Source organism: Anthonomus grandis, chromosome 1, assembly GCF_022605725.1.
Source record: "Anthonomus grandis grandis chromosome 1, icAntGran1.3, whole genome shotgun sequence".
NCBI lineage: Eukaryota > Metazoa > Arthropoda > Insecta > Coleoptera > Curculionidae > Anthonomus > Anthonomus grandis.
The window spans coordinates 47,357,361-47,382,036 of NC_065546.1; the positions used below are offsets into that span (position 1 = coordinate 47,357,361).

A 24,676-nucleotide genomic window follows, 5' to 3' on the forward strand; every position below is an offset into this window, starting at 1 on the left:
TAACGATACTACTCACTTTGGTCAGCTATCCTTGGCAGCCCTTTTAATTTTGTGATAAAGTCTGCTATAGTCTCACATAATTTTGAAAAAAAAACACTGTCCAAGAATTTCAAAAATGTAATATTAAGCGTATTTTTTTTCCAGATAAACGTTCAGTAGAGTCCCTAGTAGGCAAGGGCAATGTTTGATTTTGGTAGGTTAAAGCAGAAAAGCATCGAAAGAAAGGCCAAAAAATAATTTACTAAACGTATTCCAATGTAAGTTCTAATTAGTAGTTGGACATAAGTACTTGAAGAAAATAAAATTTTTATTTACAGAAATACGTCATAATTTTCATTTATTTTTATGTTAATAAATTTTATAGAAAATATAGTTAGTTTTGCGTCATGATTAGGAAACTAGAATCTAAAAAAATTAAGCCAGCGAATTTCAAATTAGAAGAAAATGCGACATAGTCGATGGTAGTAGGACTAGTTTTAGTTATTCTGGTAAATAAGTAAATACGAAAAATCGAAAATATTTTAAGGAGATTCTTGGGCATCAAACATACTGGAAAAGTGAATATAAGAAATAACTGTACATCAGTGTCGGGTATTCGAACAAATTAAAACTAGATAAATAAATGAATATTTTTTAATGCAACTTTTGAAATCAAGCAAAAGTATCTGCAGGTCAGTCGGTCCATATTAATTAAAAATTAGAACGATGTGCTTGCATTATTTAAGACAGAATCTTGTTTAATAAAAAAAAATATATCTTAGCCATTTAAGTTATGCATAATTGGGGTATAATTTTAGATTTATATATTATGTGTAAAAAAAGAGATTCTTGCTAACAGGTGAATAAAAGCCAATTAAGTTATGCTTATAAAGAAGCAACTTACCCTAAATCTATTCTCAGTCAGGTATTTATGTTATTGTTTAAAACAATCTTTAGACATATTATATTTGGATAAATAAATAAACTGGCAAAATTTATTGGGAGAATAAAAAAAAACCTTTTAAGTTATTCATGTAATATAACAGGTAAACAAACGAAATGAATGTACCCTAGAGGGGTCTAACGGCCATGGAGTTTTGTACTGGGTAAAATAAGTAGAATAAAAGGGCAAAATGTACTTAGAATGATAATTTCACACACAAATTTTCACGAATAAAGTAATCAGTGCAGACAAAGAAAATTATTAAACCAAAATTTATAAGTAAAGTATAAGGCTGCATTGAAAAATCTTTTACAAATTTATTTTCCTCATAAAACGTTTATTATTATTCCTGAAAATAAAGTTACAGGATAAAAGAAACCCTATACACTATATTTTGATATTTAGTGGTTGGTCTTTATGAACTAAATAGGCTTACTCTTAAAGGCTTAGTTAGTTTAGAATTGATTAATTATACTGAAGGTTATAGAAGGTTGAAAAAATATTTTAGCAACACTTAAAAAATATATTAATTTAGTCTTCAAATAGAAGACCAGTATATGCAAATGTCAATAAGGAACGGTAAGGGATAGTGAGCAAGAAAGAAAAATCAATTCTATATATGCTTTTGCAATTATAATAATCTAGTGTAAATTTAAGGAAACATTCAACAACGATTTTCTAATAGAGGTTTTTGCTTAAAACAAAAAATGAACATAAAATAAAAAATAAAACTTTATGAAGGTCGTTAATTTTTTTAATTGCTTTTTGTAGATATTGATTTACTAGTTTTACTTTTTGCTTAAAGCCAAAGAAGAACATCTTAAATCTATCTATTAGGTCTGTGTGGCTGATTATTATGTTATAAAGATAAAAACACTTAGTTTTTTGATTGTACGAGAATTTTATAACTAATTAATTTCTCCACAAATGTCAGAATCTAATTATACAAGACCGCCTACAGGTAATAAAATGGCAAAAGTTCAATATAAATCTAACCGCAAGCCCTAAACAAACTTTGCGAAACTAATATCCACACACGGACCCGATTTCCTTTTATTACCGAGTATTGATTCCGCCATAAATTCCCAAGTTTCGTCTGCACAATGGCGAGCTCGCAATACCACAAAACAGACACATTTTTGGAAGAGAGCAGAAAAAAGTGTTTTCTTCTCGCCCTCAAATCGCTGATAAACATGGTGGGAGTGAGTTGTGGCATATAAACAAATTCTGTTAACTTTATCGCTTCGTGGTATCTTGTGACGGAAATATACGAGCTTGTTTACGATTCTGTTTTGTCCAGATCAGCCTCTTTTCCAGGGGATAATCAGGATTGATTTGACACTTTTGGTTTGTTTGCTACTAGAAATAGTGTTCGCTAAATTCATCTATTAATAATAATGTTATTGAATCCGCGATACATATTAAAGAGAATCTAATTTGTACAAGTAAAGTACAAAACTATATGTGCAAATAAAAGATCGACAAATTAAGATTTTTGCAGTATAGATTCTGGTCTTTAAGAATGTAACCTAAAAAAAAAACTTTACAGTGCAAATAACAGACAATTAGGGTAATATTTTTGGATAATATTTATAACTAACTACCTAAGTACTAATATCTACGTACTTAAAACCTACATAAGTTAGAAAAATGCATGATCTATATTAGTTAGGATAATTTAAAAATGAAATATACGAGACCCATACACAAGAAGCAAAAGATATATAGAAATAAAGACAATATACTTATCTGAAATAGACACACAAAGTATAATTTCACGTAAACTAAATATTGAATAAAAATGTCTAATAATGTTCTTTGTAAAAAAAAATTACTACTGACTCTTTAGAATTATCACTAGAAAAAATTAGAACAAGTAACATTAATTAAAAAAGAACGTTTAAATATTTCATGCTTATGTCTAAGTATATAAACATAGTTTTCTAAAATTTAAATGTAATTTTCTCGTAAAGATAAAATGGACTACAGTGCATTAGAATTTTATGGTAGAAATTACATAAGTGACCTGTTCTCTGATTTTGCGTTTGATTTTATTTACAAAATTACAACTAAAACAATATTTCTTGACGCATCGTAAATTATTAAAAATATCTCCCTTGGCGTATAGTTTTCATATTTGCTGACAGGAAGTAGAGCTTTTTAATTAGGAAGTGTGTATGAAAAATTGCCGTGCCGAGTATACGGTCGCATTGAAATGAGCTATTTTTCGATTTGCAAACACATAGAGCGTTGTCACCCTGGAGAGAAATATTACTGCCATAAAATTTATAGTTTCCTCGTAATTTTCGATACTCTTTATTTGATATAATAAAAGTTGTAGAATTTTATTTTTAAAATTTTATAAGTGCCTCATCTAAAAAACTTCAATTATAATCACAAGATTTTATTTTGCTGTAAATTATTCCTATTATCTTTATTAAAATTTTCTTGTAAGACCTAAAGTACATTATAACATAAGAGGGATATAATATGTATTTTTTTAAATTGAATCGGAATATTTTCATTTAAAAATTTTAATTTAATTAATCCGCGTTCTGGCTAATAAGTGTATCCAAACGTCTTAGTCATTTACTATTATTATCCAAATGCATACAAAGAGCAGTATGTCATTACCGTTTATAACGTCAAGTAAATTGAACATTTCCGGTAAGTCAGTGAGGTAATAAACGAGGCCGTAGATTGCCCCGTACTTAACGTATCTATCGCATGACATTTCCATATCAATTAGTTTTAACCTCACTGACCTCTTGTTTGACCAGTGCATGTGGTTACCAGATATTGCTTATCGGATAACTCTAATGTAATGGCGTATTACCGGCGGATGTATGCGGTTAAACCATATTAAATTTTGTAGTTATAAGGTCTCCTAATATTCATATATTGATTTTTAATATTGCCAGAATACTTAACATGTAATATTACACACTCAATTCTCCCAGTTATGCTTATTAATATAGTCAAGCGTAATTTTATAAACTTTGTAATGCATAACTTAAATGGCACTGCTGCACTCTTTTGAAATAAGAGCTGTACTTCTACTTGTACTTGTACTGTGGTTAACAATTATAATATTTATTAGAGATTAATTTCTAAATTGTTGTACAGTTAACTATTTACCAAGCAAAATCATGCTGTCATAACCAGGCTGAAAATTTATTGGAAAATCGATTAGGTCTATATATATTGTAGCAAAGTAGATGACAAAATATTAATTTATGCATAGACTCAAAAGCTTTGCATAAAATCTAAATTCTAATCTAAATTCTCATCCCTTAATTTTTTTTTGTTTTATTTTATCGGACAAAAATACATGAAAAACCTATTAATTTATTAGTTTTATTTAAGAAAATAACTATGCTCGACGGGTTAGTTATTACAGCATCAACTAACGCCATTTAGAATTTCCGCGCTTAATGGAATTTAAATTTGGTGCCGTATTTGACTAGGAGGTATTCTCTCAAACTTTACTCGTCAAAAAAATAAAGTCATCGCTAGTCAAAATTACTTCGACATAGAATATTTATATTATCGACATGAACTTATATCGAGTGCCTTACAACACAAGAATATCTCGCGGTTTACTAAGTAGCCGGTACCTGAATATAAATTTGTTTTTATGGTTATTACTATTATTTATTGTTATGGTTTTTCCTGTCACTTTTTCTCAAATCAGTTTGGACTTTAAAGCTAATTTTTAGAATATAAAAATGTCGTTCCAAATTTTCGAGCCTATGAATAGAAAATAATAAGATCTAAAAACAATGTCATCAATGATAAATGAATTTTTAAAGATCAAGATTCCCTTTTTGGATTGTTCAGACTCACCTCCCTGTATTAACACATTATTTTCCAATAATCCGTAATATGGAAATTTGTATGTCCTCGTGAGTCATACGCGACTTTGCTGGACCATTAAAATTTAAATTAATGCATAATTTTAAAGGGTTTAAAGTATTTATTTTTTGTCATACAGAGTTTTTGGCATAAAGTTTTATAAAATTACAGTGCCTTAAACTATATTGCCACAAGAACGGGCATTATTGCATAGATTTCATAACAACATTTGTTTAAGACTATTTGCTGTCGTATAGAGGACATGCTACTACTAAAGTATTTTAACCTGTAATTTTTGTTTATATATTTTAATTTCAACGAAATTGTGGTGTCAACGTTAGTTGTTGTTATAAGTTAATTTTTTCTCTAAAAAATCTAAAAAAGCAGTCACTACAGTTATTAGGTAGTACATCTACACAAAATACATTTATTACAGATTTTTTAAATTTAATTTTTAAAGTGACACATTTAGTGTCACAATTAGATTTTAAATTAATACATTTTAAATAAATATTTTATTTTGCTGCGATAATAAGCCATCCGCCTCTGGTTTCTTCATTAGAATGATTTGTTGACATTATAAGACTTTGGAAGGTGCTGTTGTATAAATCAAGTAACTTTGTTCTCAGACCACGAACATTTTGGTAATAAACTGTAAAATTAAAAGTTTTGTATGAGAAAGTACTTAAAATTCTTATGTTTGGGGGTTCTTCTCTGCTGATAGCACCCTCCTCCTCTGGAAAAACTTTAATAATATAACTTCATTAGGCCATAAATTCTCTTGTCTTGCTGTCACTTTGAACGAGGCATAAAGCTTTAGATGTTTTAGATGGATATAACGTATATTTGACATCCTCAAGTTACCTTACGTCTGAACAGTGCTGCTAACTGTTTTGAGTTTGGGGATATTTTGTGAAACCTCAGTTATATGATTGAAAACCAAATCTATTGGGTTGGTAAACACTGCTGAGTTGGCTGTCATTGGTGCTTTTCACAAAGTTCCTAAATTAGCTTTATTTCACCTTAATATTTTAAAGATTTGCCGCAAGATTATATAAAAAGATAACAAGATTATAACTATGTATATACCTTGAGCATAAAACGAAGATATCTCTTTTACTTTAAAAAATATTTATTCATATATTTTAGGTCATATTCGCTTAAATAATGTTCATTACCCTTATGAACCTTATTTAAGTAAAAAACTAACCTGAAACTAGACACGATTAAGTTATTATACTAATGCGTTTTTCTCGAAAATTCTTAACGGCTATAATAAATTTTTTACCAAGGACATTGCACCAAGTTTATTCTTAATTTAATTTCGTACTTTTCGCGTACAAATCTTTTCCATTAAGCTGTCAGAAAGGGCACATTTCGAATTTATATATTTAACTAACATTTCCTTGTCAATGTGAAATACGGCACAGCAAATAATTTATAGAGGGTTAAATTTTTAATTTGGACCTGCATTTACGACCTGCGCTAGAATATAAATAGATATCTAATTAGTTGTGCTAGAATGATATAAAAGTTACTAAGAAAGAAACATTTCAAAATGCTCACTTAATAAATTATGTAGTTTTAAAGTCCGTGATTTATTGTATTTGAAAATGCATAATTTATATGGATATGTTACAATTTTTTATTTATTTAAAAGTTCTTTTATCGGAACTTAGCTGTAGTTTTACTAAATCTGATTTCTTATGTTGAACAACTGACTGTTAAACTCGTGTCCATTATGTTTATTAATTATGATGACACCAGAAACTAATTAGGAGTACCGTACGCCATTTTCTATAGTAAATAAAATTGCCGCATGTGTACTGACTCTTACAATAATAAATATTCGAAAATTATAACGACAAAGCTTAAAAAGGGACAGTAGCAAGAGCATCACCCCTAGAAGCCCAAAAAAGGGCAGAGGATGTTTAGGACTAGCTAAGTATACTAAAATAGCTGATCCTTTGGTATATACATTGTTTGTGTTAATCCGGATGCTTGGTTTCTGCATGTTAATGAACTCTCTTAGTACCTATTTACGTCATGAAAACAGAAAACGCTGACAGACATTTTTTGCAAGGTCCTTAGCCACAGTGTAATTAAAGTATCAAATTCGAGAAATAATAATATGGGACTTTAACTTTTACATATTATTACATTTAAATAAATGTTTAGGATAGGTAGGTCAGTTTTACATTTGAAATTCATTAATTTTAATTGTTGCATTTGAAAATTGCAGTAAAGTTACTATAAAAAACTTATTATTATATTACTTGTCTAGGTACATTTTAGTTTCTACTAATGCCTAGTATGAAATCAACGAGGATTATATTAAGGAAATTATTAAAGAATCAAAAAGGGCTTAAAAAACGAAGGTACCTCTGTCAGAAATTGTAAGAGTCCAGGTAAGAGATAATTCACTAAACACTAATACTATAATCATTTTATTTTAACAGAAGCAGGTGCTGATAGCAAGCTATGATAGCTTAAATGAGAGTCAATATGAAACCGTCAAAGTTTTGTTAAATTTTTGTAGAGATAGAATTGCTAGATCGTTTAAAGTTCTTCGCGCTCAACTTTCGGAATTTTATAATTCCTTTGGATTCTTTAGGTAATTTTAACTTAAAGGATTTGGTAACGAGCGCCGATGATAATCCTCAAAATCATCAAGAACAGCTTTAGGAAAACACTGAAATTTCTCAGCTACCATGCTTATGACAACTTTAGAATTCTGCGAGTAAAATTTGACCAAACGAAGTTGATAGTTCTACAAATAAGTTGACGTCAGTTCTTGATACACTTACTCTTTTTAAACCAAATACTGAGATGCATTAAGGTTATGCCGTTACTTACGGTAAAATAAGACTGACGAGTAGGGCTAGTAGGCGACTGCCATTCCCTTGATCTTATTTATGCCAAGCTCAAAAATCGCGTTAGACATGACAGCTCTCAGTGACTTATGGCGAAGCTATTTAACTTAAACAACATTATAATGATAGAAGATATGCTATGGAAGTACAGATTATATCAGAAAAGTTAAGTAAAATCTGTATTGTTGTGAAGAATTCATAATGAGTTACTTATTATATTGGGTATTACGTCACTTATAGCGAAAATCAATTTAGAAATTTTTATCTCACACGCTCAAAAATTGAAAAGAAGAAGAAAATAGACTTATTCACGTATTTTAAAGAAATATGAACTTAAATCTGTAACGATACCGTTCGATAAACTTAATTTAATTTAAGTTCAATAAGTTTTAAATACAATAATTTACTTAGAGTATAATAGATTTTTTTATATACCTAGGAGCTGAGGTTCAATCTATTAATCTCTGAGCTTGTTTCTTCTTTTCAATATCCTACCTAACTTTGTTATGAATATTACAATTAAAAAACGATAAAAAACAACAAGAAGACCTACTTTTTTTTAAAAATTACCTAATTTGAACCAACGTTTCGGTAGTTATATCTACTACCATTATCAAGGTAATTAAAGTAAAATTAAATTAAATTAAAAATAAAATATACTTATCTTTCAAATTTTCAGCTGCTATGTGGTATCATCAAAATTTCTTCCTAATTCGAACATACTTTATATACTTTTTTTATATGATTTGATGGTTTATTAATATATTAATAAACTATTTTGAAATAAAAATTAAATTAAATTAATTAAATAAAATTTCTAATTTGATTTTTGCTATAAGTAACGTAATACCCAATATAGTAAGAAAAGTTAAGGACAGCATACATTAGTAAAAGCGTACCAGATTAAGTTGCAGAGACTTACACTACCTACGTCACTGTAAAAGCTCTTTCCACACAAGCGACCTCAGAAAAAGTAAAAATTATTACATGTTACACTGCTTGTTGATACTGTAATGGATGTATCGCTTTTTAGAAATATTAGAATAAATCTGAATTAAATACAAGCAATATAAAAGCTATTACAGAAGGTTATATAAGTTCCTTAGAAACCACTAGGAATTTTTATAGAAAACTATACTTTTAGCCATACCGTTGATATCGTAAACAATGACTTTCCTATACCAGGAGATGAAATCTTAGAACGAGAATTTAAATCGAATTATTAACGTCATCTGAACTATTGTAACTGAACTGTGACTCTGAAAATAAATCAAAACGATATAAGATTACTAATATGCAATAGTTCTGAAGACCATGTTTTAATATATCAACCGAAATGTGAACTTGTAAGAAAATTAAATTCATTTTATGGTCCAAAGTAAGAAATAGCCACTAAAGTTTTTATTGCACTAGAGTATCTAGTCAAAAACCACTTATCAGACTATTGAATACGAATTTCGACAACGTTATTATTAAGAATCCTTTAATAAAATATGAAAATCTAAATAACTACAACGTTCTCTATGTGATTAGCCAAAATAACAGTAATAAACAAAACAATAATTATATACTAGCGGTATACTCGAATATGTAAAAAACAATGTCGCATGCTTATGTCAAGTGTTGACGGATATATTCACACTAGATTCAGATCAGTTAGCGACAAATAATTTTTATGAATCAAAGAAGGTTGATAGATGGTACTCCAGTATACATAAAAACTATATGATCAGATAAGAAATCAATTCCGAAGTAAACAGAATGTTAAATAAAAATATGATTGAACCATCACGAGCAGAGGATAATAGCCCAACATAGCAATAATGACGATAGATTAAAGATCAGGATTTTATCAAATGCTAATATGGAATAAAAGATTAGAGATAATACCTTTACTAATTCAGATTTTTATTGTTTTACTCATTTACTTATTGTTTACCATTTGACCTTATGGTTAGTCCAAACAGTTTCCAAAGAATGATGAGCATCAATTTGGCTGGTATCACACGTGAAAAGGCTTTTCTTTATATGGATCACTAAATTGTAATAGGGTTTTCAGTAGGCCACCATTCCAAAAACTTTTGAAAAATATTTAACAAATGTCAAAAATTTAATTTTAAATTAAACCCAAATAAATGTGAGTTTTTTTAAAACAATTGCTGTCATCAGCGGACGAAATTTAAAAATCATAATACTATGTGATTCGTAAATACTCTACCAGACACAAGTGATGAAGTGAGGCTATTTACAATAAGTTTTTGCAACTATTATTCACCGAATCAACCATTTAAGATCTTACTTGAAGGGTAAAAAATTTCTAGTTTAATCAAATCGTAGATCTTTAGTTTATCTATTTTCAATGAAAAAACCTATCATCGAACCTTATGTGCTTTAGACTTAGAAAAATACGATTTCAAACTTTAATAATATATAGGGAAAAGAAAATATGGTGGCTAATGCAGAAAATCTTATCAATTACTAGATTAATGTCCAAAAAACGACAACCTGCTTTGTGTGATAACTCAATTAAACATAAAATAACTGATCAAAATGATTTCAACTAAATTATATTAACAAATGATAATTACATATTAATTAGGATTTTTTTAGTCCAAATGGGCTATAACGCCATTAGCACCAATAAAACTATATGAGCTAAATAAATATGGTGCTCTCTATCTTAAAGAACCGGTTAGTTCTTTTTTTTTATTAGGACTATGAAAAAATCCTAATTAATAAATAATATTTGTTAACATTACATGTATAAAATATAAAGTTTCTCTAAAAAAATACTACCTATTTTTACCAGAGGTAAAGCGTAATTTGTCACATAATAAAATCCTACGTGATAAACAGCCCTAGTTTTTCTTTTCTCGCTCACACTTTTCGAGAAATATCGTCAGTCTTTTTACGGGTCTCGCCTTGGACTAATAAATTTTGTTAGCTTACTCAGTTGGCCACAATAAAACTGTTTTTCCTCGTGAACGTGCATCTAGCAAGGATAAAGTAAAATATTTTTACGCCTCCAGGGATTACATAGTATAAGGTTATGTTTTTAGCTTATTCCTTATATCGTATAGTAATTTTATTTGCACTAAAATTACATATATTTCAGGTTATTCTAATATCCTTGATTATATATAAGTCACTTGTCTGATTGCCAAGGGACTCATAAATTATTATTTATAATCCCATACAGTCGTCTCCATAATTCACTTCCTACGGAGCAAATAACAAGTATTTTACTTCTGAAATAACGAAAATACCGCTGGGAGATCTGTGATGGACGGATAATTTTATTTTGAGACAAACTATCGCTGCTGAATTCCGATGGGGATCGAAGATCCAACCGTAATATTGTTTTTTTTACGCTCAATTTAACCTAAATCTTTTGGTAAGGTAAGCAATTTATATTAAAACATGATTAGATATAATTTTTTTCCAGAGCCTAACATTTTCTCAATGTAACCAGTCTAATGGTTAGAAGTATAATAGAAATTAAAATATGTGACTAAAAGTATAATTTAGTATTTACAGTCAATTTGACAGGCAGAGACAAACAAATATTCTTCTAAAAAAATGGCATAACTTAAATGGACACGGATTTCACTTTACTATTTAATGACTGGTTTATTTTGAAAATTTTGTAGCAATTTTGATAGCCTATTGACTTTTTATCGGCTATTACAAGATATGTTCTAAAGACTTATTTTTGCGTTAATTTTTCTAAAATTAATGTACTGTAAAAACAAATTTAAAAAAAAATGAAAAGCCCTAGTATTAAAACAACTTACCCAAGTATTTAAAATAGCTATAGACTTCATTATGTATAGGAAGTAGGTCATAAAACGAAATAATTTATTCGCCCATTAAAACGGAATATACCGTGTCGAAACTTTAAAAGACTTGGCGCATAATTTGACGTAGTAATAAATAATATAAGTAGGATAAGAGCTAGTATTTTTTTAAAGGCTATTCCTCAGTTCTTAATTAGGGAAATTTAAGAAGTAAGATTATTTAAATTTTTTTTAGTTAGATTAATTATTTTTTTATAATATATAAGTTTAAAAAATATATTTTATCTTGCATAATATCTTACTTGCTTTTGATAAGAAAAAAAGATATTATAACATGATAGAATACACTAACAGCAATTTAAATACAAATGGAAGAAGTAATTTAATTTAAACTTGGGATATAAATAAAATAATTACGATTTAATAGTTTTTAAATAAAAATTAAACAACAAAAGTTATCTTAAGCTATTTTTTCTTAGGCATTTTAAATTATTATAGAATTGAAATTTTTAAAAGTTTCAAGCGTTAAAGGTAATATTTTTAATTACCGGATTATTTTTAATTATAGGATTGTCGAGTGATTTTTTATATTCTCTGAGGATTGAATTAAAATTTCATATAATAGGTATTTAAACTAAGCCGCTTTTTTTTTGTGGTAATTTAAGGAATTACAGAAATGCATGCCATAAAATACTAAATTTAATTTAGGGCCTAATTTAAAGGGATATTATTTATCACTTACTTTTGTTCAATTTAAGAAAAACTTGCTCTTTATAAAGTCACATGAAAGTGCTTTGTATTGTCAATAAACAGCAACCAAAAAATAGTGGTAATTAAATATAAATAAATAACTTAACGAAAATATTTATTTTATTTTAATTTGTAGTAAATCATTTAATTTATATGTAGGACAGGACTAAGGACTTGTTAATAGCAACCAATATACTATGAAAGAAAAAAGAGAAATAATTGTTCACTTTTTTAAAAATAAAAAACTTAAATAATTAGTTCATTTTAATTTTGAATTATTAACTTTTCTATAAAATACTAATAAATGCATAAAAAAAATTGGATTTTCCAGTTAAACATAAAAATTATAATTCATATAAACAGATTTATTTTTTTTTTTGCTCTGTTTCTTGGCAAGAGTAGAATTAACCGCACCTAAAAATTTAAGAAACATAACTTAAATCGATATGATTTATTACTCTTTTAATTTTGTTAATTTTAAGATGAACTATTATATTATACTTGTTTTTTACATAGTATTATCTTTAAACAGTAATTTAAAATAAAATTAAATTTATATTTTCTTTAACATTAGGCATAACATAAATGGACATGATTTATTACTTATTAAATCAAATAAAATGATAAAATTTATTTGACATTAAAATAAATACTTTATATAAAGCACTATTAGGCAGCTTTTTACAAAAAATATTTTATTTTAACTTAATTTTAACTTTTCCTTAACTTAACTGTATGATTTATTTGACTATTATGATAATAATAAATAAAGAAATTATAGTATTTAGTCACAAGTCAATTTGACTTAGTTATTTTATGAGGTTTTCTTTTAATTATTACTTATATTGACAAATTATTTTTCAAATTATTTTGTCTTTAGCGATTTAGGGGTTGAGTTGGGTTGGGTTGCGTTGGGCTGTAATTTAAATAAATTTTATTTAAAATTCAGTAGTTTATTTAGGAGATTAGCTGTTGTTTGTACTTTTGGTGAGCGAAGTGGGTAATTCTTTTGTTTTTCTCTTCTTCTTTTCTTTTTAATTTTATTAGGCACGATTTGCGAATTAGTCGAGAGTACTTATCTGTTGACACTATGAGACTAATAATGTTTGATTTGTGCTCGATTTTCAGAGCACATTGGACTGAAGTACTCGTTCTGTTCTCTTGACTATACTGTGGTCAAATCATGTCACTCTAACATTGACTTTGATATTGCTTTTAACGGTTTATGTTTGACTTTAATTTTTTCTTTAGTAGCCGGCAGTTTTAAGTTCTGATTTTTTTTAGCTGTTTTTGGAGATTTTTGGATCCACGACAATTTTTACAGTATTTTGTATCTTTTATTTATCTTCACTTGCCTCACCTAGTGCTATAAAAACCGTATAACGAAACCTTTTTTCGGTAGGAAAATCACTGGTAGGTGTTAAATTTTGCCTAATTTTTTTTTACCACATTGTGACAATTAAATGTCACATGATTTTATGGTTTTGACCTCAATTGGTGTAAGTTGTCTCTACAAGAATTAAGGGTAATTAGCTATGTAGCCTAGCCTGATTACCTCGGCACAGGATTTAGAAAGAAACTCTATAACCAGCACGTAATTTAAAATCAGATAACACAATTTGTCTATTATTTGTCTTTATTATTTTTAAGTTCAACTTTCTTATTGGAATTCCACGCGGCACATGGCCACATTCTTTAGTTTTTTTTTTATTTGTACTGTCGTTCGCATTAATGCATAATAGCGTAGTATTTTATATATTCTTTTTTTAAATATGATAAAGTTTAATTAAGTTTTTGTGGAGTTAAACAATACGTAACTTTAGGTATTTTAGGTGTAACTCGTGCTCGCTATTCTGTAAGATGCCTGATATTATTTAGCATAAAATGTATTAAGGGAATTAGGGGGTAATATTTGTATTTTTGCATTCATTTTTCTCCTATAATGAAAGTATTTGTTATACCAGTCATTTTTTTGTAGTAATTTTTTCTGCTCATTTTTCTCCACGACATAATAATAGCAGAAGTCAAAAATTAGTGTACCAGGTGTATAACAAAAAGTAACATAACTGGTATTGACCCTAGTATTAATCTAGCTTTAATTTGCTGGCTGAAGCTATTATAGAAGTAGAAGAAAATACTAGCGTATGGGAAATCTATTTAAAATTTTTTATAAATTATTAGTAACACCGTAACGTTACTATTTTATTTTGCTTTGCGTCTCCTCAATGACCTTATTTCTTCCTTTTTTTCGTTTAGTTTAGTATTCTTTTTTTTTGGCTGATTTGTAGGTAAGTTAGTACTTGGCCACCAGAGGTAACTCTGAGTGATTATTTTATATAAAGTTCTACTTATAATCTTCTAGCTGAATCCTATTTCAATTTAAGGTATAACTTAAATGGATACTATACGAATATAACTTATTGAAAATTATTAAATTAAAGTAAATAATTATATTATTTTAATTTGTATGTATTTATTTAATTTATATGTAAAACCCGACTCTGGATCTTCCAACAAAGACCAATATAAAAAGAAGCATAGTTTCTATCTTATGTTAAACATAACGCAAATGGAAATAATTGTTCACTTTTTTCAAAATAATAAAGTTAAAAATTATTTAATTTTAATTTTCAATTAATAACTTAATCAAACACTCTTGTTTAAATAAGTTATTAATTGAATCATATCAAACACTTCTTGTTTAAAAAATTATGACGTTTATAAACAAATTCAAACTCCCTTTTGTTGTATTTCTTGACAACATTACAAATATTTACAGCTAAAATTTAAAAAAAAATCTATATTCTTTTGTCATAAACTTCTCATTCGTAAAACTTAAGGCATAACTTTAATGGATACGATTCACTATTTTTTTATTTTATGAAATTTTATAAAAATTCCCTTTAAACAGCAACCAAAAATGAACAATTTCTTTTTTTTTTATATAGGATTATTGATATAATATTATTAATATTAAATAATCTGAAACTACATACTTTATATTGAGCATTATTTAGTAGCTTTTTACAGGGAACTTCTTATTTTAACTTTTATTTAGAGTAATTGCAAACGATTTAATAGATTTGCGTGAATGACAACTTAGGAAAATATAATATTTTATTATAGTAAATCATTTAATTTATGTACAAACAAAAACCATTATGGAAAGGAACACATTTTTTATCTTATCTCTGGCAAAATGCAAATGAAATTTTTTTTTTTAATTTGTAATAAATAATTTAGTTTATATCAAACACTGCTCAGTAAAAAAAGTATTTTCGTGTTAAATAAATTACGTCTTTTATAAGCAGATTAAAATTCTCTTTTGTTGTGTTTCTTGGCAACAGTACAACTACGAACTAACTACACCCCTAAAAATTTAGGAAAAATCTTTACACTTTTGTCTTAAACTTCTAATTTGTCTCGAAACTTGCCTCTCTTGTACCGAGAAAAACTTCTCGAAAAGTTTCTTTATAAGTGCAAATGCACCCAAGAGAAATTGCCAAACGCCGCACTTGTATAGCATGCCTTCCGGAGATTTCCAAAGTTTATAGTATAGTTTTTACCGATCCAGCAGGCATGCCAGAAACGTCATCTGGATTCGTCGAAATAGCTTTAACGTTAGAGCTTACCTTGCGAAATACCGTAAAACATATTAGGTAAAAAGATGCAAAAAGTTTCATTTTTAAAATCTACTAAATTGACATGTTTTATATTTTATTAATTCAAGAAGATGAAATAAATACAGTAAATCTTTGGCATAACAGACTATTTTACTGCCTTTTCAGCTAGCATTAACAATATGTTATATCAATATTATCAATATTTATATATGTTATATCAATATTATCAAGTTTATTACAGGCATGATTATCTTCTTAGCATTTAAAATAATGGTTCAAATGCTTGAAAAAAAAACCTGACAAAAAAACCTTGTAATAATCAATTACGAAATAATTTTTCAACTGTACAAGCTTTTGATCTTTTTGAGCTTTTCCAATAATTATTAAATTTATTGGAATTAAAAAAAAGTATGGTTATAAAATCTCAAAGTACTTATATTACAAAGAAATATAAAATACTTTACCAGCATTTAAATATATAACATTTCTAGGAAAATTTTATTTGACATATGTCTGTCTTAAAGGATTTATTTAATTTTTCTTTCAAAACTTTTATAATTAAATTTTATATTATTATTTGCATTTTAGGTAAGTTTGTGTATCATATATGTAAAACAAATATTTATCTTAGCCTTTCAGAGCAGTTTTTCAATTCTATACAGGTATTTGCAACTATTTTTAACATTCCTCAGGTATTTGAGGTATTTTTTTAAAGTATTCCAAGCATTTAATTTTTTTTCTAATTTTCACACTTGTATTATGAATATATAAACTATATTCTGGATTCATTCTAATCATGTATATATATATATTTCTGGATTTATTAGTGATTAGGTAGCGAGGTATGGTTGGAAGTCAAGGCGTTTGGAGTACTTTTTTATTTTATTTTAAGCATTTGGGGTATTTTTTCCCCCAAAAAGGCACTTACTATATTTTTTATTATTGAATTTATTTTTCAAATGCCTAAAACAAATTAAAATATTAAAAGTTATTTGTAAGCTCAAGCTACATCTAGTCCTACGTGAAACCAGGATAATTCACTTAGACTAATAATAATTCGGATATTCCACCGGTTTTTCTTTGGTGCACTTTCCAATGTTCTTTCAAGTTATTTTTGACAATAAATGATGAGTTTTTATATCAGAATCATGGATATGATGCCTCTTATCTCCAGTAATAATTTTCTGTAGGTAGTGCGGATATTTTGCAAGGAACTCTTTATTTACATGTAAACTGATATAAAACCTGCAGATGGTGGTTTTTATTTTTTTGCTCAAAAACCTTGTACGAAAAAAAGAAAGCAAATTTCTTTGAAACTTTCTAGAAAAAGCAGTGGCGCACTAATTAAATTTTAAAAAATTTACACCTTTTGTTTTCATAAAAAAGTTATAACTAAACAATACTTTGTTTTACACCGGTACCTGCAATTGCATTTTTGATGAGAAATCAAATTATTCATATTGTGGATTTAGAATATTTGATTAAGCTTTTAGATGTTTTTCTTGCACATTGGTCTGCCTTTTTATTCTATAAAATCTACTTAAGCTTTCCAGAGTAAATGCTAATAGGCTTCTAAACCTGAAAGCTAAACTTTACATTAAGGATTATTGAACAGCTTTCACACCCTTTTAATAATTTAAATTAAATAATACTATAACAGAAATACAAAAAAGTATGTAATAAGAAAAGGAACAATATATCTAAAATAGTTCTAGTCATATGTAATGTTTGTATCTGCTTAAATTGCAAATTTAAACCCTGGCGCTATTGTGGGCGGTCGGGACGGGTCAAATGCATGAATATGCAATGCCATGATTTATTTAGCTAAATGACCGGAAGTTTCCGTAGCAAATCTCCTCTGGTATAGTAAGGGAAGGTCGGTTATTTGTCACATCTGCAAAAATAAAAAAAACGGTCGTTTGCTCCCGAGTCTAATTACTTGAGTCAATTATTCATTTTCAACTTAATTGGTAAAGTAGTTTATTCGAGAGTAGCGCCTAGTCATATATTAATAAAATGTTTTTATTAAATTAACTTGACTATAATTAGCAAAATCAAATGCAAGGAATAATTAAATAAGCCTTCTGCCTGAAGCATTTTAGATATACTTATATGCTAGATAAGCAAAATGCATTGGACAAGGATCTCAGAACACAAAATCTAACATACAAAATCTTTTTTAAATTTTCAATGCAACATATTACACATACTTCTTAAGTTATAGACACATGCCTATTCCTAGTTGCATGTCAGTGTCTTCCAAAATTTAAGTTAAAGATTTAATACCCCCTTATGTTATGTATCTATGAGAGAAAAAATGTTCTCAACACAATGAAAACAATGAAATAAAAACTAAATTGAATAGATTTCAAGTTCAAAATAGATCAACTACAGTTGTCATCAATTCTCCAAAATTAATAACAACATTATTAATAAATGTTGTTTCTCTTGTGTTAACAAATATTCTTTAGGACAAGTTGTATGAGTACAACAGATCTGTAAATGTTTATATACATATACTAGCTTAAATATTTAAGAAATTGAGAAAATCTCAACTATACAAGCATAACTAAAACTAACAGTATTTTTTAATTTATTTTACAATATATTATAAAAACTTCTTAAGTTACTTCTTAAAATTATAGAGACCTGGTTGGCGATCTCAGCAGCTATCTCACTGATATTCAGGCTATTTAACTCATAGCTCTATTAATGATATTCGCCTTCATCATGAACCGCCCACACCCATGTTTGCTCATTTCTCGTGTAATACTATAGACATAGCTATATCACTATTCACGGAGTCAAGTTCATTCTTAGACAATGAGACATACATAATCTTTACTGCTTGGGGCGTCCAAGGGAAACATCTTAAGTTCTTTGATCTTGTTTCTCATAGACCACACATTTCAAATGGTAATCAAAGCCTGGTTCCGTCAATAGGGTTTGATTGTTAAGTAGGCCTAAAGAATCTCTTCATCATTTTAGTGGCTTGGTTTAATATTACTTCTAAATAAAAGGAGCCTCTTTGGTTATCTCTTGTGGAGCTTATATATATTATATAAGATTATAAGTTATTCCTTTATGTCCTATGGTTTAACCGAGAAATCAGTGCTAGTGCTTGCATAAATAATCAGGTCTTCTTAGAAAGGCAAGTCACTTTTAGCACTGCATTTGTAACTATGCCCATTATAGGTGGGAGTCCGTCTGTATGTATTTCTACTTGATGCTTTTTATGTTTGATTAAGATCCATCCTTTCCTTCCATTATTATTCGTCTGAAACTGCATGAATTTAGTGTTTATTTGGTCTCTGGATAATTCCTTAATTTTTTTTGAGCAGCATCTCTCTCCACTAAGTTTTTTTCACTAGATTGTGTCTCTTGAGAAGGTGACAGTAAAGAACTTTAAATTTCTTAAAGAAAAATCATATTTAAATGCTACAAGTAGGGCTGCCAAAGGATCAAGCATGAACACCACAACCAGGTACATTTTAAACTTTAAAATTGATGATTTAAAGCAACACTAAAATAATGTCGTTTGGGTGTAAGGAATTAATGGTAATATGAAAACAAGTCATGGTGGTTGGTTTGTTAAGATTCGGCTTCATCATTAGGATCAAACAGTAGAGGAGGATAATAGAAACTCTGTATTTTTATTGCTGATTTTTACTGTAACTATGTCTTCTGCTGGTCGGCTTCCTGGATCTTGTCCAGAAATGCTGTTATGATGGCACCTTGGACGTCTTGTATCAAGTTGTTTTAGTCTTCCTTCAGTTCTCACTTGAGGTGAGCAACAAGCAAACCTTGTACCGAAACGTTACATAGAAACTTCCTTATATCTTTCCTGTGTCTTCCTTGAGCAAAGGCATTCTTAGTTATTCCAGAGCTTTTCTGTCTGTATGGAAATGTAATTGTGTAGTCTCTGCAGTCTACTGAAAACTGGAACTAAAGTGTATCGGATTTTTCTAAAGACTTCTTACTTCCATACAGACAGTTGAGTTATGGCTTTGTTTACTCTGTGGCCTTAGTGAGCTGGTTTAAATCACTCAACTATCTGAAAAAAATAATATAATTCTTCCAGGCAGTTCAGTTGCAGTCTTGTACACTCTGTCGCATTAGTGAGCTATTTTAAAGCACTCAACTACCTGGAAGAACTAAATTATTTCTTGATGTGCTATAACTTTAAGCAATCTGTAGCTTTAGTGAACTATTTCAACACATTCAACTGCCTGGAAAAAATAATTGAATTCTTACAGGCAGTTGAAGTAAAGCATTGTGCCCTCTTTGATTAAAATTTCTTCTCCAGTATTGATCGAGGTAATTGATGGAGGAACATATAACCAATTTACAAGTTGGTTATTTGTTCCTACTCTTGCTGCATACTAAGCTTTTTTGGTTTCATGGTTGCTTAACTTTGAGAAACTCGATAAAGACAAATATGCATCTGGAATTAATATACTAAATAAATTACTCTAACTCTAAAGGTCAAAGTCAATTTAATAAGCAGCATTCTTGATTTCCATTACTCCAAGAAAATGATCTTGGACAAACCGCATGGAAACCCACTCATTCGCTTCTGACCTTGGAAATTTGACTGCAGACAAACCGCTTGGATCATTTCATTTAAATTAAATAAGCGTGAGTTTATTTAAAGAGTAGGTAAAGCCAAGACAACAGAAGGCTGCTTCCGAAAACCGAAGATCCAACTTGATAGGTCCTCTCCAGGGAGATCTACAATCCCTTTGGGATTTTAAAAGACGAAGTAGTCCAAGCTATAAGAGAAATGCGAACTTTTACAGTTAAAGAGCAATTACCAGCTGTAAAAAGAGCTCTCTTGAAACGCGGATGGCTAGAAAAGTACCATCTGAATCATATATCGAGAGACTCAATTTTTTTTTTATTAAAAGGGTTTCATGCATAGTTTAAATGATATTCGACTGTTTAAATTTATGGAACTCGCTGAATCTGTAGATCTTTTCAGAAATAAAGAACTGGCCGAGTCTGTTAAAGAGATTAATAATCAAAGCTTTTAAAAGATCATCAGGTAAAGAGTGTCTTTCTTTCTACTTATATCGACTAAGTTTTAACTGTTGATTTTTTAGGTAGATCTTTACTTGAATCACACCTATGATGCGTTTAGAGGATCTCTTGAAAATAATAATGTAAACAGGATATATACTAGAGTTATCGCTTATTTAGTATTTTAGTTATTTCAAATATCCTCTCTTATTAAAAATAAAGGGACTATGGAAAAATGTATAAGTGATGAAATGTTACTATTGCAATTACTAGATATGGACTATAGTCTATCTCTCTCATACTAACTGTTAGTTGGCCCTATGTATTGCTAATTAAAATGTAAACATGTCTGACAAACTTATATCTTCGGTGCAATAGTTAAGCATCTCGGAACAAATGTCAATTACAGTGCTCTGAATACAATTTTTCTTTTTTGAGCAAAAATTTAAATTTTCATGTAGGATTTTCTTCTTTTGACGCAATTCAGTCACTAATCTTTTAGGAAGTGCTATGATTTTATTTCCTGGAAGAAACTGTGTTTATAACCTCAGAATTCGTATCACAAGATAAAACACGACTTTTATTGATAACTACCACATATTTGCCTCAGTTTTCTTAATACACAAGAGCAAATATACGTTGCACAAGTCGTAACAGTAATATATCAATATATTATATAGTATATTTATTTCTGTATTTTTATCTTTTTTCTCATTTGCGCCATCTTGAAAAAGCTTTAAAAATAGTCGACTTGTTTTTGCGTTTTTTAAATATTTTTTTTAAGGTCGCTAGGTAATTTATTCCTCTTAGATTACGTACCCTGTAAAACACTAACAAAACCTAGAAACTGTAAATTGTCGTAATGCCAATATTGAGAAATTTGTCAAAGGCTTCAGAAAAATCTAAATATCTTAAAAACTCCTGTAATAATTGATACTAATAAAGGCTTTAATAAAACCTTAATAATTTAAAAATATTTACTAGAATGTTATCCAACAAAAATTTTGGGTACTTTTCATGATATTTTGATAAGAATTAGAGACATAGGTAGCAAATACTTAAAAATATATACATTTTTGGCTTCAAAATGTATTAAATATGAAAGTAACGTACGTATCGTTAAATTAAAAGAACCAAATATTTCAAACTGATTTGACAACATTTTACAGATTGCAAAAATTATGGTTTTTGAATAGACCAAAAGTTTCTTAAAGTTAGGTAAAAAATAATCAGATTAGAGAAGAAAACTTGTACCTACTAATATAAATTTATGGAAAGCTGACATAAACATTTAATAATGTTTGCAACATACGAAATAGCAAAACATATTACAACATAACTTCATATTGAACGAGAAAGAAAAAACTGAGGGAAACTTATATTAAGGTCATAACTCACGTTTGTCTATAAACTTGAAGTGTCCGGTAAATCCGGTGGTGTTAGTAACTCTTGGTCCCGAATGAAACTCCAGCACAAGTGCAGGTCCAGAGGAATAAATTACGGAGGGAATATCGACCATACGGCCGCAGTATACCGTTTCCCAGGGCGTGTATTCGTTTATGCCGGCTGAATCTAGGTGTATAAACACTTTCACATAATCTCCTCGAAGGCAGCTGCAACAAAGATAAATATTGTTAAGTTTTAGGTATATATAGGGGGGTCTTAATTCCCCCGAGAATGTTTAGAGAGATAGGAAGAAATTAAATTCAAGATGTATGTTTATGTGGGGTAAGTATACACCATTCTATTCTTGGTAGTAAATTTTTTTTCGAGCCATTTTACTACTTAAATGAATGCACAGTTTACTATGTAAGATACATTGACCAATCTAAAGACGATAATAAACTATGCGAATTTAATTGACAAAAAATTTAAAACTGGGATTTTCTTCTGGTTACTTCTTATACCATTAAATATTATTTTTTAACTACGTTCGTAAACCATAAGAGACGAAACAGGTTATAGATCAAGCACTTGTTAAACTTGATTATACAAGTTTAAAAGTTTTTTTTAATTACGGGTAGAAAGGAATCCAAAAAACAAAAATGAAAATAACTATTTTAGTACAGTTTCAGGTCAATGAAATTTTCAAGTCAATTACCAATAAGTAGACAAAATAGCAATTTAAATATAAGAGTAAAATAAATGTTCAGTATGATATAACGTACGTATAAGCAAAGTTTAATAAAGGATTATGAATCCCGTATATTCCATTTGTAATACTTATAAAAATGAATACATTTAATAATTAAATTACATTGGAAAATTGTTACTGTGTAATAAATATCTAAAGATTGTAAATTTTATGTAACAATATAGAAGAAATACCTTAAATTTTTCAAAGAAACTAAAAATGCTTTAATAATATAATATAAAAATTTAACTCTTAGTAACTCTAGTAATTTATATATTAATTGTAGAAGTTCACAATTAAATATGCCAAATTGACTTTATATCCATTTAAGTTATGCATGATTATAATGAATTATTAAAGTCAAATTGGGAAAATATTCAAATTACGAGACAGTTTTATCACTAACCAAAACTCTTAATTTTTTCGATATATTTTCCTTCGATGTAGCTTCTTTGTTCCAAAGCACTCCTATACCAGAAACTTTGGCATATCTTATTCAACTTCTGGAAAGTAATTGTTTCGCTAATATCCAAAAAATTATTAAACTAACAAAACTTTGCATGTTACGAAATATTTTTCAATATAAAAACTCTTAAAACTCTTATGTAAAAAATACATTTCAATACTTTCCACGAGTTTGTATCCCTTATTATCAAACGTTTAATTTAGTTAGTGTTTATTATTTGTTCGGCCATCCTTCATTGCATTTTTTACTCTATTAGTTACATTATTAGTATATAAGGCAATTTGTAAGTCTTAGTCTTTTCCCGAAGATTCTAACATCGTTAGCAAAACACGTGTCGAGAATAAAAATAAAGAGTTTTGGTTAGTGTAGTAAAAATTGTCTCGTAATTTAAAGTGTCACATTAAAGGTTTCAACCATAGCGCTATTAGAAAAATACTGTTTTAGATATTTATTATAGTATATTTCCAAATATAAAAAATAAAACATATAAATATATATAAGTGTTTTAGTTACCCAAAGCTCTTACAAAAACTCAATTTTTTTTATGCCTATTGGACTATACTGTATTTAAAATAAATCTATAGTAATAAATGTTAAATTATCAATGCGTATTTTCGTTTGTTGGCCTTAACAGGGCGATCAAACCTTTGAAATGTGAAGATGTTGCAAATGATTCTAAAAGTTTTTTATTAAAATATGTTTATCACTTCAACAATTTTAATAAACAGTTTTTAAATATAAGTTATAACAATAATATTAAAAAAAATCTCAAAACATACTATTCTTACATAAAATTATTATTATTTTTAACAAAATAACAGTTTTCAAAGGAAGCAACTTATTCAAAAAAAACCTTGGTTCTATTATTGGAATGAAATATACAGCAAAATCAAAAAATTTAGAATTTAAAAAAATATTCCAAAACGGTATTACGAATTTTAAACCTTTAACGAAGCCAGTTTTCAGCTTTTCAAAAAATAGTTAAATAAAAGAATATTATTACAATTGTGGAGCAATTATTCAGTTTTAAAATGAAGAAATATTTTATTTAATAAATGTATATGAAATACATAACTCAAATGGCTATGGGTTACAATTTATTTTATTTTATTTGCAATTCTTTTAATTTGCAAAAAATTATTTCCTAATTAGTTTAATAACAACATTTTTTGATAAAGTAGTTTATCTTATAGACGTCTTTATTAATATTATATCTTTATTTTCACTTTAATTTATT

The 24,676-nt window shown here is 28.2% G+C and overlaps 1 protein-coding gene across 1 annotated transcript in view; it reads right to left on the reverse strand.

Annotated features, from left to right (window-relative positions):
* LOC126740397 (suppressor of lurcher protein 1) overlaps positions 1–24,676 on the reverse strand; it is a 374,886-nt gene that overhangs the window by 174,938 nt on the left and 175,272 nt on the right. Inside the window, exon 4 of the mRNA XM_050446402.1 lies at positions 22,238–22,452. Coding sequence (XP_050302359.1) covers positions 22,238–22,452 — 215 coding nt within the window. The remainder of the gene's footprint in view (positions 1–22,237; positions 22,453–24,676) is intronic.